Genomic DNA, 14152 nt, shown 5'->3' on the forward strand with positions numbered 1-14152 from the left:
TTTCTTATTCCCTAACTTTATGGGCAGTGACTGGACTAGCCACTTCAAGAACTGAGATAACTGATATTTAAAAATATATATATGTATGAAATCCAGGTTCATAAAATATTTTTTCCTAGTCCTTAATTAAGGATCTGTCACTTGAAGATCCATTTGGCCACAGAAAACTGTAGCAACATGTCTTTATGGTGTCCTGACTAAGGCAGCTTTCTGGAAAAGATTTTCTTTTCCTTTTAATTTAAGGAATTTAATCCATTATTATTTTTATTTATTTATTTATTTATTTTATTAACTGAAGCAGCAGCAGCAAAATCTCTTTGTCATGGACCTAAAAATATATTTTAAAAAACTTATCTTTTTCCTGAAGCACGTGCTTCCAATGGCTGTACTGCCAGTTATCACTTTGACATTTGAAAATTTTAGGGATGGCCAAGCTAAGTTTGATTAGGAAGTGCCCTTTGGGTCAGGAAAAGGGAATAATAGTAATAATAATAATAGCTTATGACAATGAAGAGGAAACTATATTCCTAAAATAGTCTGGCACCTGAATTGCTGTGGGACAGTGTGTTGTATTTGATTACCAGAGACAACCACAGAGTCACAGAATGGTTTGGGCTGGAAGAGACCTTAAAGTTCTTCTAGTTTCCACTCCCTGCCATAGGTGTGGGGTTTTTAGCATTCTTTAAAAAAATAATAAATAAACAGATGTAATCTGTTGAATTATGAATTTCTCTTGAAAAGTTTTTTTTTTTTTGTCTTGTTTTTGTTTTTGTTTTTTTGGTGGGGGTAGGAAAACATCTTTCTTTTCACTTTGTTCCTGGAAACTGAAAACTCCTATTCCCATTTATACTAAAGATTTACAGTATAGCTACAACACATTGACAGATTATCTGCAGTATAATTTGTATATTCCCAATAAGCAGATTTTGTGTCTGAGCCCTGCAGTTCTCATAAATTCCTTTTGTGGAATAAAGGGATCTCATTACCTCAACTTTAAAATGCCAATAAACAGTCAGAAGGTGTAAAAGAGCTTTATGGTTTGTCAACACCACAAACAACAGTGCGTTCACAACTGAGTTAATTAATCTGTGGTAAACAGAAGTGAGGATGAGATGCAGCAGGGTCCTGGGTGTCAGAGAAGAAGGGTTCAAACCCTGCTGCCCCTTGACAAATAAAAAGGGAAGTTTTTTTTAAAAAAATTAACTTTTGGGAGAAAGCCCAACAGACCCTTGACAGGCTTAGAACTGGAACAGGTTCTCTTAAAACCCATTAAAAGATTCCAGTTTGTACCAATATTCCCATGTGAAAACTCTGTTCTCCAGCTCTTCCTGACTTTGGATGTGGCTCACACTGCTTGCTGTCAGGCTTGCTTAGGAGGTTCCCAGGGTGTTTAAAGTTAAGTAACAACGTGTACTCTAAAAAGTCTTGTTTTCCAAGAAAGCACCTTGTCGTCTTGTCACCTAAATTCTTATATGCCCATAGATTTAAGGTGGAATTCATGTAGCCAAATAGAAATGTATAAAAGGCAGAAGTTCTTTCAACAGGAATAGAAGTGGGCAGGCTGTCACTGTTGAAAACTGAAGACAGGCTGGAATTTGATGGATCAGTCTCAGTTAAAAGGAGAGTTGTTTTCTGGAAAGTTGTACCTTGGAGGGAAGGGGATTGGTAATGAAAAGTAACCAAGATACCAGCACCTCGTGGTGTCCTGGCAGAGAGCTGGAGATGACTCAGGTGAACCTTTCCTCTATCCCAGGTTGCTCCAAGCCCTGCCCAACCTGGCCTTGCACACTTCCAGGGATCCAGGGGCAGCCACAGCCTCTCTGGTCAACCTCTGACTCGAGAATTTCTACCTAATATCCAATCTAAATCTCTCCTCTCATAGTTACAGCCATTTGTCCTAGTCCTGTCTGTAGCTATTGGTATCCTTATCACTACCTAGGGCTAGGTGAAATCAGACAGATAAGTGACATATCATCCCACATAGATTTATGATTTTTTTTTGTGTTAAATTAAATTTATACTGTTTTTCCTCAAGAGTGGCATTCTAGTCATCAGAATTGTCTCATTCTTAATAATTTTACCAGGTCCATACAAGAGTGCAGCTTCACATTATGCTTTTAACAGGAAGCATAACCAGAGTCCTGATGCCAAGATGTTCCTGATCTTAACATTTGTGATTAATTCATTTGGAATTAATTTTCAAGTCCCTTGCATTTCTAGGCTGCACCATTCTGCTCTGCTCCATATTTAAACGTGTTCTGTTAAGTAATTTAGTAAAGTGTTCAATTCTTGTATTGCCTACAACAGCTTTTTGTGTCTGAAGGCTCTGTCCTGTACCTTTAACATGAAGTCACTTCTGCTTTAGATATCAAGATGTGTTTGTTTGTTTTTTTTCCCCCAACTCATGCTTACTTAATTATTAAAAATGAGTTCAATAATTAAGGAGTTATACAGATTCATCTATTTTTCATCATTTGGAGTGTTTCTGCTTGCAGTACATTTTGGGGGAAGAAATAATTTAAATATACCACAGCTGTTGGTCTTTTAAACATTTTCCCCTCAAACAGGTAATTTATTTACCTGTTGCACAGCCCAAACCCAGGAACTGAAGGTTATTTTATGAACTTTGCGTGTTTTATCCAAAATAGAGCTTGTTTTCAAGGAGAATATATTATAATTAAGGCAAAGCAGCCTCAGTTATGGTCCCTCATTGACACCAGAAAGCTGTCACGGACCATGTCTTGTGTGTCACTCATGATGCTGGAAGTAGAGGAGGTTCTGACCTGGAGGTGTTTTATGTGGGAATATAAATGGGAAGCAAGGAAATGGATAAATGTTTTGCTTAGGGACATGTTTTGGTGGTAGACATGGAAGAGCTGAGATAATGGTTGGACTTGATGGCCTCACAGCTCTTTTTTAATCTTAATGATTTTATGATTCTATCAAAGTGGAATCTAGTCTACTGGACTTTGTTTGCTGCTTTGGTTTGGTTTTCCCTAAGAAAAAAATAAACGGAACTTATTGGAAAATAGATTTTGAACATGCAGGTGGGAAATATCCCACCTCACCTAGATCATCAGGAAAAAAGGTACAACAAACTGTGGAATGGGAGACAGGCTGCTGAACACAGTAAGAGGTGAAAAGAAGAAGAAGGAAATGGAGGAAGTGGGGGAATGCTTGGGTGCTTTGAATATTCTTTTAGGTTTTTTTAGAAAAAATAATCCAAACAATTGAGGACATTTTCCTTAAATTTTTTTTGAGTCAGAGCTCAGAAGTGGAAAAAAGCCCAAAAAAAGCCTTTTCCATTAGAGCATGTTTTGAATGCAGAGTTGTGTTTCCCACTCCTCAGTGACAGAGCTGCTGCAGAGTGTGTGTGACAGATGAACTCCACAGGGGTCATTTGTGTGTCTGGACACAGATGCACGAGAACACACATTAACACAGGCACACAAATCAACACCATAAACAAAATGTCCAGAGCTGGAGAGAAATTGTGCAGTGCTCCACATGCAGATGGCTACTGCCAGTCATTGTCTTTCATGCCAGTCCTAAAAATTCAGGAGAATCATTCAGTGGAAAGAGGGAAATGAATAAATATGAAGGGAGTGCTGCTGGTAAGAGAATGCACAGAGGATGATACGAAGAGGGGTTTTTTTTTTGAGATGTATTGAGGATGAGGTCTTTGATGTCTGTGCCTGTGAATGGTGGAAGGTGGATTTTGGCTATGTCTGTGTTAGAAAACAGCGTGGCCCTGTAGAGGCAGAACTGTAGGGTGAATAATGTATGTGCTGAGGATGCAGGGCCCACCTGTTCTGGGGGCTACTACAGAGCCATTCTAGCCGGGTTTCATTGGCACCTACAGTGTCCTATGTGTCCTACTGCATTTCAGCTTCTGCATTGGTTTCACAGAATCTCAGGATGGGTCAGGCTGGAAGGGACCACTGGAGGTCATCTGGTCCCACCTCACGCCTCCAGCAGGGCCATCCCAGAGCTCAGGGCACAGGATTGTGTCCAGATCATTCTGGAATACCCCAGTGAGGACACTCCAGACCCTCTCTGCACAATCTGTTCAGTGCTCAGTCACTGCACAGGGAAGAAGTTCTGTCTCCTGTCCAGGTGGAACTTGCTGGGATCAGTTCCTGCCCGTTCCCCTGGTGCCATTGCTGGGCCCTGGAGCAGAGCCTGGGCCCTGCTCTGAGCCCTCCCTGCACACAGGGACACTCAGGGATGAGGTTCCCTCTCAGGATCTCCTCTCCAGGCTGAACAGCCCCAGCTCCCTCAGCCTTTCCTGGGCAGGGAGATGCTCCAGTCCCTTCATCATCTCTGTCACCCAGCACTGGACACGCTCCAGGAGCTCCATGTTCCTCCTGTCCTGAGGAACCCAGAACAGGACACAGAACTCCGGATGTGCCTCACTGAGCTGAACAGCAGGAGATCTGCTTGATGCCTTCCAAAAATGTAATATGAACTGAAATATGTGAAATGAAAGATGTCTGGGAGATTTTCTTGGCTAGGTATTGCAAAATTTCAAGTTTGATTTAAGAGAATGAAATGATACAGAAGTATCTCAGCTTTAGATGCCCTACACTGACACACAGAACAGGTGCTCATGTATACTTCAAGATAAAAGAATATTCAGATTTGATTCTTCTGTGATTCTGTTGTGAATTTATTGCCTTGGAGGAGCTACTTCTTATTTCCATCTTCATCAAGGAATAAGTTGGGACACTAGAATATAAGTAATGAAGACACTGGAGTATAACGAACAAGAAGTGAAACAGGATATGTAGAGAAAAGTTTGTTTAAAATAATTAGGAAATTATTTATTGGATGCAGCCTCTACATTCAGTGATTTCTGCTATTATTACTTTCCTGCATTACAACCAGGGAGGATAGTAACTTGCTGTGGGCTAAAGATAAGTGATGACCTATTGGAAGGGAGGGAAAGAAAAGTATTCTAAAGGTGGGTGTGTGAGGCACTTGCTCTCCCCTGATGGTGTTCAGTGTGTCAAACCTCACTGGATCAATCTGTTCCAAAGGCTGAGACAGAAATGTCAAAAGTTAAAACAAACTTCATTAAGTGAAGAAAGGAGGGTTATGGGGCAAGATTTTTCATTGCTGGGGCTTGTTATACACAGATTTAAATGTCATTGAATTATTGAATGATTTTGGTAGGAAAAAACCTTCAAGACCATTTCATTCCACCCCCGTGTAATGGACAGGAACATCTCCCATTAGACCAGGTTGCTCTGAGCCCTGTCCTACCCAGCCTTGAACCAGGATCATGCTACTCCTCTTTGTTTGGTTGGTTTTTTTGTTTTCCAAGTTGATTTACTTGATTTTTAAACTTTCTTTTTCTTGTTCTTTTCAGGTTGGACACCCAAAGTAATTTTTACACACTTGAAATCATCAGCTAATGCCAATGACACACGATTAGTGCTCCAGGAACCTGTTGATTGGGAACCTGGTGATGAAATCCTGGTGGGAAGTTCAGGCCTTGGAGATGCACAGCAACAGGAGGAAGTGGCTTTTATCCAGTCCGTGAACAGCACAGAGCTGCACCTTAGATCACCACTCAGGTATCCTTTCAGGAGCCAAGGAGATTTTCACAGCAGAGAGTTAAACAAGGAGAAAATTTGATCAAAGTCAGGATTTGCTGTCCCCTGTGAGACATAATAACTATATAAATCCCTTTAACAAAGGTGGCCAGTGATTTTTCAGTTCCTCACTCCCCCTAAACGTAGTGGATGTTCAATCCTGAATGTTTAAATTCTGTATCATGCCCTTGAACTCAGAAAACCTTTGAAGCAGAAAACACTGATGGCCAGTAAAGTCCAGTGGCGTCAGTATAGGAATGACAAAGAAATTTCCTGCATAGTCAATTTCTTGAGAAAGTGCATTTTTTCTTCCACAAGAAATGCAAATACTCTCTTCTTGACTGGTTTTCTTAAGTAATACACTCAAAGTGATTTTTTTCATTATGGAAATCTGCTTCCATATTTCCAGTCAATATTAATTTCACTGCCTTACACTCTCTTCATCTACTGTTCATTGAGATCTTGGACAGACGGAAAACGACACTTCTTATCATCTCCAATGTTGAAACACATCAACTGTTTAGAGGCAACCTAACTCCCAGGCCCATGAAGATTAAGGGTATTATTTTCTTAAACAATTTGGGCTTGAGAAGAAAAGACCTGATGGTTTTCACCCAAACATGTTTTGGGAAGGGACTTCAAAGGCTGAAATTGATATTGTTGTAAATATCATAGAATCATAGAAAATCCTTAGTTGGAAGGGACCCACAAGGATCATTAAATCCAGTTCTTCTATGGCCTTGCATAAGAAAATTCCAAAATCTGTACTATGTGCCTGGAAGTATTGTCCAAATGGGTTTTTTTGAGCTCTGGAAGATTTGGGGCTGTAACCACTTTCCTGGGGTGGGGGGGGGGGGGGGGGAGGGGGGCTGTTCCAGCACCCAACCATCCTCTGGATGAAAAGACTTTTCCTAATAACACAACACAATACAATATTATATACATAATCTGAGGTAAGTTTGAATACTTGTGAAATAAAAAGATGAAAGCAAACATCAAAAGGAAAAGCCTGTCTAGCACTGGATGTGCCACTGTCCCTACTGAGAAAAGGACTGAAACCAGCTCTGAATTTGAGAGGTTATGATCATAAACGTAAATAACAAGAAATCATAAATAATTCTCTCCGCCTGGCAGGTGCAGATGCTATTTCTTGTCTTTTGTTAGGTACCCCCACATTGCTGGAGCGGGATGGGGCAATGGCCAAGGTCTGCCTTCGAGTGCTGTGGTGGCACTGATCAGCAGAAGGGTTGTTGTTCAAGGAAATGTCACACTGGAGAGGATGTCCCACCTCAGGCAGTGTGCAAATGCAGGTGAGGAGGTCTCTTCTCACAGAAATGTACTGAGGAGGAAAAGTGCTCCATTAAAATCCCATTGTGGCAGCGTCACTGTGTATTAGAACTCTTTCTTCCTCGGATAACTTTGAGACATTCCAGAGCCAGGAAAGAGAGTTTGTCTTTCCAAACATTGTTTGACATTGAAGCGTGAAGTCTTGGGAGTTGAACTGCACTTCATTGTAATATCTCAGATGTATTATTTTCACATTGTTGTTTCAAGCCATCTTGGGAAAGACCCTTTAGCTTTGCCTGAGCCTAAGGGTGTAGAAAAGAAAGTATTTTCTGAAAACATGTTTCAGTGTACATAGTATATTAAATTTTTAATTGTGTTTACTATTTAGTCACTTTAAGAAGAAGGAAAAACAAAACAGCCCAATGCTGTTTGTACTCTTTAGCGTAAAATATTGAGACGTTGTTTAGTGTTTAGGGTTGCCAAGGAAAAAAAAATAACAGGTGATGCATAAAGTATCACTGGTGAAAAAAACATTAAATATCTCAGTTCTTCTTTAGTTTTACCTGTATGAAATGCCATGGAGTTTGACAGGTGGATTCCTGATTTACATCATCTATTCAGGAAGCAGAATCAGACACAGTGATTATAATGTGAGGAGAGTTAGGTTATCTGGTAACCCAGGTGTAAGGTTTCCTTTAAAAAAAAAAGTGCCTTGGGCTTTCAGACTGTGACACAAGACTTCATTTGATATCCAGCAGCCAACTGCTTATATTACTCATGGATTTATGGTCCATTTTGTGTGGAACTTATAAATATATGCTCTGAATCACACTAACCATTTGAGGTTTTTATTTGAGTTAAAGGATAGGAGGATTTCTCAGAGGAGTCACCAGAAGAGGAGTGAGCAGTAGTTTTATTGTGGTTAATTTACCTTCTTTAAAAGAAAAATTAGCATTACTGGGAATCAGCAGGGAGTGCTGGAATTTGAGATCCCCTCTGCTCTTCCACTGAACACGCCCAAGCAGCACATTCGTAGTCTGAATCTCATACCAAAATACCTCACACCCATGGAAGGGTCTTTCAGGAATTTTACTCAGCCCTATGATTTAATTTTTTTGTCATGTAATGGAATCCAAAAATGGATTGGAAGGGAAGATCATCTCATTCCACCCTCCTGCCATGGACAGGGACACCTTCCTCTATCCCAGGTTACTCCAAGCCCCATCCATCCTGGCCTTGGACACTTCCAGGGATCCAGGGACAGCCACAGCTTCTCTGAGCTACCTGTGCCAGAGCCTACCTACCCTCACAGAGAAGAATTTCTCCCTAATCTCTATTCTTGTCTTGAAGCTGTGGGTACTAACAATTCCCCATCCATCTGCAGGGCGAGTCAGGAGAGCAGAGTTTAGGGAAAAAACCCAAAATGCCTGATTTCAGTTTAGTTCTATACATCCATGCCCAATCTCCTTTTCAGTAACCTTGCTTAAGGGAAACCAATGTCAAATCCTTCTTCCTCTAACTCTAAGGAGCTATCCAAGACATAGAACTACATCTTCCTACTTGTTTTGATACATGTCCCTTCAAAATGTCCAGACTTTTAGGGAAAGAACCATGACAGTATTTCAAAGGAGCATCAAAAGATGTTTGCCGGTGTTGCCTTAGGGCCCATGTTTCAGATCCCTGCTGGAGGTGGGATCTCACTGGGAGAATCTGCCTTGGACATCCCACCCCATGGAGAGGGTGCCGCTCACAGCTCTCACTGGGTTGTGTCCTAGGTGGCTCTGGGTGTTTGTACAAGACAAGTGAGAGGCAGCTGGGCTCTCGGGACCTGGGAGCCATCCTGGTTGTGGAAGTATTCCAGGGACAGGAGAGTCGGCTCCAGTTGGAGGGGGTCCAATTCCGCCACGTGGGCCAAGCGTTCCGGCATCACTGCAGTGCCCTGACTGTTTCTGGCAACACCTGGGTGTCAGGTGAGTTGTCTGCACTGGAGATACCCACCTTCTCCTGCCCAAAACTGGGGCAGGCACCCTCAAAACCTGCTTGGCTCTTGAGCCAGTCGACAAATTGGATTGTTAAATGTGAAAAAACCCCCTCACCTCCTGTCTAACTCAACTGACAGAGTGGTTTCACCTGCTTCACTTCCTTTGTATCTCTGCTTCTTCCTAATATAATATATATATATAATGCTCTTTTGATGTAGAAGAGAGTAGCTCTGGAAATGAATGCACTCATACACTATGAGGGAGACGAAAAATGGCTCAGGGCTGGCTAGTTTCAGGGGCTAACTTTTAATTTTATCCCCAGAGGTTAAGGAACATATTAAATTCATTTGACTTTGTCACTGTTAAGCGCCAAATTCATCTCTGGAACTGGCAGTGAGGACTCGGAAGACTGGTGGTGGTAGGGGAAAGTTAGGTGGGCTCAAAGAATGTTTTAAGGGTGCTGGATGGATTTTCCCTTCCAGATAAGCTACATTTGCTCCTCTCAGGAATCATAGAATGGTCTGGTTTGGAAGTGACCTGAAAAATCATCTAATTCCAAGCCCTGTGCCATGGACTGGGACAACTCTTTCCTGTGCCATCTTCATCACTGAGTAAGGGTCAGGGGTTCCTGGTGGCAGAGAGCAGCACTGGCCAGGATCTGGACGATGGGAAGGTTACCATGCCTGACTAGAGAAGGGGTATAAATTATCTGCCCAATCCATTTTTGCTCACACCACTCACTTCTTTCCAGACTCTTACATCCATGGTTGTTGTGTTCTGGATTCCTTTGGCCAAGGCCTCCATCTGATGGGGGTCTCCAACCTCAGTGTGGACAGCAATGTTTTCTACAACATTTCAGGCCATGGGCTTCTCCTGGGTAAGTGAAGCAGGCAGATATCCACACTACATACAACAGCAACTTGTTCCCATTTGCATGAAAATGCCTTTGGAGGAAAGAATGGCAGATCCTTAACTGCACTCTGAGAACTTTAATCACATCTTCTGCAATTTCTGGTGTCAGTGAATTTGGAATAAAACTTCCACAATTCCACACACAAGTCCTCGCAGCTACTTCCATTTGACCAGCTCTCTTTCTTTAGGTCAGTCTTCACTTGATCAGGATCAACTATTTTTCAGTAAAAAAATAGTAGATATTTTTTTAGGGGATTGATTAATCTGGCTTTGGAAAATTATAATTATGCAACACTTAGGACCACAGCTCAGAGAAGCATTTAAGAGGATATTACCTTTTACTTCAGTTGTTTGATGTCAAAGATAATGGAATGAAAGCATATGTTAAAAGTTAACCAAAGGATTTAGCACTTAAATAAATTGGAGCTTGGAGCAACAAAAATGTTAAACAAAATATTTCTCCTAACTAACCATCAGGAGACTGACTTGGAGCATCTTCTGCTCGATCTCATGTTGCCTTAATACCTAAAGATATAGCTTGATTTTTGTTTTCCATAAGAGATGGGATAAAAATGGCCAATTATGAGATAAACAGAGTGGGGGAAAAAAGCCTTCAGTTCTGATCCTGCAGTTCCCCACACACAGCAGGTCCCTGTGCTGGGTTCTGTGTATAAACACAATGTTATATCATGATTTAAACAAGGCAGGTTACAAACCCAGTGTGGTTATACACACCTTGCAGATGAAGAGAGCTGGCTCAGAGAGATGCAAGTGCTTGGCCGAGCTGATGTACAGAGCCCTTGCAGCCATGGGGAAGCAGAGCAGGACCTACAAGCTGCTGGCATCTCTTGGCTCACTGCTGTCAGGATCAGTGTGTGAGTTAAAGGACTCTGAGCTGAGCTGGAGTTTCACCAGAATACATCTTATCCTCAAGATGCTTTTAATAGCTTCACTGTCAGCAGCTCCAGAGGGTCTGATGGATTAATTTATATAATTTTTTTTGCCCATGAAGGAATATTTATTATAGCTGGCTCTTTGCTGCTTTGGAATTGGATTCTCTCAGTGATTTCACCTAAAATCCTTATTTTCAGAGGGTTTGCAAGACCACCACTAAACGTCACTCTAGGCTTAAAATTATTGACACACAAGGTCTAAGCTTGAAAGCCAAAACCTCAAAACACTGTATGGCTCTCAAAAGGACTTCTTTAGGATCCTGTTTGCACACTGGTTGTAGCATTGTTTGTAGTATATAGAGATTGGAAAAAATTGAGAAAGCTGATTCCCTCAAAAGACTGAGGGAAGGCTAAAAATATTTATTACTATCCCAAAAGCCACAGGTTTACTTGTGAAGTGGTTTACATTTGGGGTAGTAATGATTTGGGAAGGAATCTGTATTATGAATAGAACTTGAGCAGGTGTATTTGAAGATAATCACTTCTGTTGGATAAACAAAACTAAATGGATGTGATTTGCTCCTAATGTATGCCAGAGAGAATGGCCTATGCATAGACTCCACACAAGATCCCACTTTGCATTCTGCTTCCAAAAGAGGAGCAGTGCTGATCTTAGGATCATGGAGTCATTAAGGCTGGAAAAGATCCTTCAAGTTTTTCCTGGTTCTGGAAGTTCAACCATTAAACTAACCCTGCCAAGCTCACCACTAAACCATGTCCCCAAGTGCCATATCTCCATGGCTGCAAATGCTTCCTGGGATGGTGACTCCAGCACTTCCCTGGGCAGCCTGTTCCAATGCCTCACCACCCTTTAGGTGAAGAAATCTTTCTTAATAGCCAACCTAAACCTCCCCCAGAGCAACTTCAGGCCAATTCCCCTTATCTTATCAATGTATCTTTTTTTGGACTTGGCTTGTATGGGACTGTCCACTCCTTGCCATTGGGCCGCCCATTTCTTTATGATGTAGTTTAAAATATATTTATTTTGTTTTCTTCTTCCTACTCCTGTACTGTAATTAGATCTGGGGCACCCTAAGAGTCTGTGTTGTCTGATCAATTGGTTGACTGATTTTTCCCTTTTTTCTTCTACTGCATTTATTAGGGGGGCAACCCCCCACTTTTGTGCAGAGGTGCACCAGCTGTTTTTCAACCTGTTTAGAAATTATTTTTTTTGCATGTAAGTAGGGCAGTGAATGGAGACAGGACATAAGGAAGACTTTGAATTCTAGTACTGCCAGGAGTATGCCTGTGTGTGCATAGGTGAGCCTCTTTCCCACTCTGAACCACTTTGAATCTCTTTTCCCAACTGTAAATCTGCTTTATAATATGTATTTTATATATTTTCACCATAAACTTGCAGTCCGTAACGTATGCCTTGTGGTATAGTCACATGCAATGCTCTGTCCAGGGAAATATATGTGACTATAACACCTGGACTTGTGTATATTGAAATGAGACTTGTGATAATAGATAGTTTCAGATATATGTGCATTTATATTTATATTCCTTTTTTCTTCCTCTAATTTTTCTACTTTTTTATGGCATTTTTTTCTCCTTTTCTTCTTATTTTTTCTTTTAAAGGTGAGGGACTGGAAGAAGAGAACAAAATCAGTAACAACATAGTGATTGGCCTTTCTGTAACTGATGGTTTATCCAATATTGAGACACTGTCACCAGCAGGGATCTACATCAAGGCTCCTGCCAGCCACATTAGGGTAAGAAGTTCTGGTATGAGACATAACATTTCCTTTCTAATAAAAGATATCAGAAGGACACAAAGCTTCATTTATCTGGGAGATCAAATACACAATATTTGCTTCTTGGCTGAGCTGTCAGAATCTGTTCTTGTGATAGGATATTGAAACAAGTGCATATTACAAAATAAATTATGTTCCTTGGTAAATTTATTACTGAGAATTTTGCTGTGTTTGAATGGAATAGAATATTAAAGTGAAATAATTCATCCTGAGGTAATTTAAAACATTGTTCTATTTTATAATGCTCACAGATTGAGAAAACTTGGAAAAAGTTTAGGCTCAGCTCCTCTGGAATTTCTGCTGTTATTAAAAAAGCCCTCAGTTTTAATGGACTGACTACAAAAACACTAAAATTCAACAGCATCAATTACACCTCTACCTGGATTTAAGATCATATTGGACATACAGCTGAAGATCTTTATTCCAGGGTGAGAAAGAGAATGTGTTCCTGTCCTATGAAAATGACATTGATTTTGAAAGAAACAAAGCTTCTCTATTTTAAATGGTAATAAAACACTACATTTTTAAAGAGCCACCAGCTTAACAGCTACACATCAAAAAGCTGAGCTCAGAAAAAATACTTCTATTCACTAATTCTCTGATGCTTTCTCTTAGTTCATGCTCTTTTTTGGTCTTACATTTCAGAATAAAGACTCACTTTTATGTGTTTCATGGATAAATATGATATTCATCAACTTCAAACCACTATTCCTTCCCAACTATTTTAAGGAATTACATTGAAACTGACCTTCCTCACCACACTTACAGTAGTGAAAAATGCATATTTTCATTTAAAAAAAGTAATCCAAACCTGTTCTATTGTTAACCCCCAGTAACCAAACCAATTACTGTTTGTGAAGACCTAATCACCCCTGGGACTTCTGCTCCATGAGGAATGATTTGCACCTAACTTTGAAGGTGAAAAAGAGACCAACACATTTCCTATGTTTTTACAAAGACAGGAGAACCGAGGAAGGAGAACTTTTCTGCAGTTCCCTTGAGGCCATATTTATCATTTTTAAGGCCATCAAATATGGTTTAAAAATACAACAACTAGGCAGGATCATGAGAATTTCAGCTCCACTAAGCACAGAGTTTTGTACTGCCATGCACTGACTTACCCTGGAGCTGTTCACTCCATTGCCAGTGGCTCAGCTTTGAAAAGGTTTGCTGCAATTACCTCCACGGGTTCCTGGGAGCTAGCTGTGCTGGGTTCTCAGCACATTTATTCATCTCTCTCTGTCCATGTGAGTTTACAGATGTAAAGCTACAGCTGTGACTGTGTAGCCCGATATCAGGGGGTCCTTTCTGCTCTCCAGAGATGTGCTGCTCCGGGCAGGGTAGCAGATGGCCCTCAAACACTTTCTGATGACCCTCATCATCTCGAGGAGTGGAATATTTGAGGAGTTGCGGCAGCAAAATGAAAGAAGAAGAAGAAGTTGCCCAGCTTAAAATTGTTATTAACTGCACTTACTGTACACCAGGACCAAGCAGTGCTCAGACAGACAGCAAAGCACAGGGATATTAAGAGAAAAAAAGTCACATTTCTCCCAAGCAAAAGAACTGTGGACTTTTTCGTAGTGCAATAATAATCACTAAATTCCAGAGGTGGTCCAGCACCAGCATTATGATGTTATTATCTTAGTATCTTTTCTGTCATGAGA

General features: G+C 40.8%; 1 protein-coding gene across 1 annotated transcript in view; it reads left to right on the forward strand.

Annotated features, from left to right (window-relative positions):
* The window catches only part of PKHD1 (PKHD1 ciliary IPT domain containing fibrocystin/polyductin), a 226094-nt gene that overhangs the window by 93650 nt on the left and 118292 nt on the right, over nt 1–14152 (forward strand). Inside the window, exons 37-41 of the mRNA XM_062489610.1 lie at nt 5372–5579; nt 6762–6907; nt 8660–8854; nt 9618–9743; nt 12313–12446. Of these exons, the coding sequence (XP_062345594.1) occupies nt 5372–5579; nt 6762–6907; nt 8660–8854; nt 9618–9743; nt 12313–12446 (809 nt within the window). The remainder of the gene's footprint in view (nt 1–5371; nt 5580–6761; nt 6908–8659; nt 8855–9617; nt 9744–12312; nt 12447–14152) is intronic.

This window comes from Cinclus cinclus, chromosome 3, assembly GCF_963662255.1.
Source record: "Cinclus cinclus chromosome 3, bCinCin1.1, whole genome shotgun sequence".
Taxonomy (NCBI): Eukaryota; Metazoa; Chordata; class Aves; order Passeriformes; family Cinclidae; genus Cinclus; species Cinclus cinclus.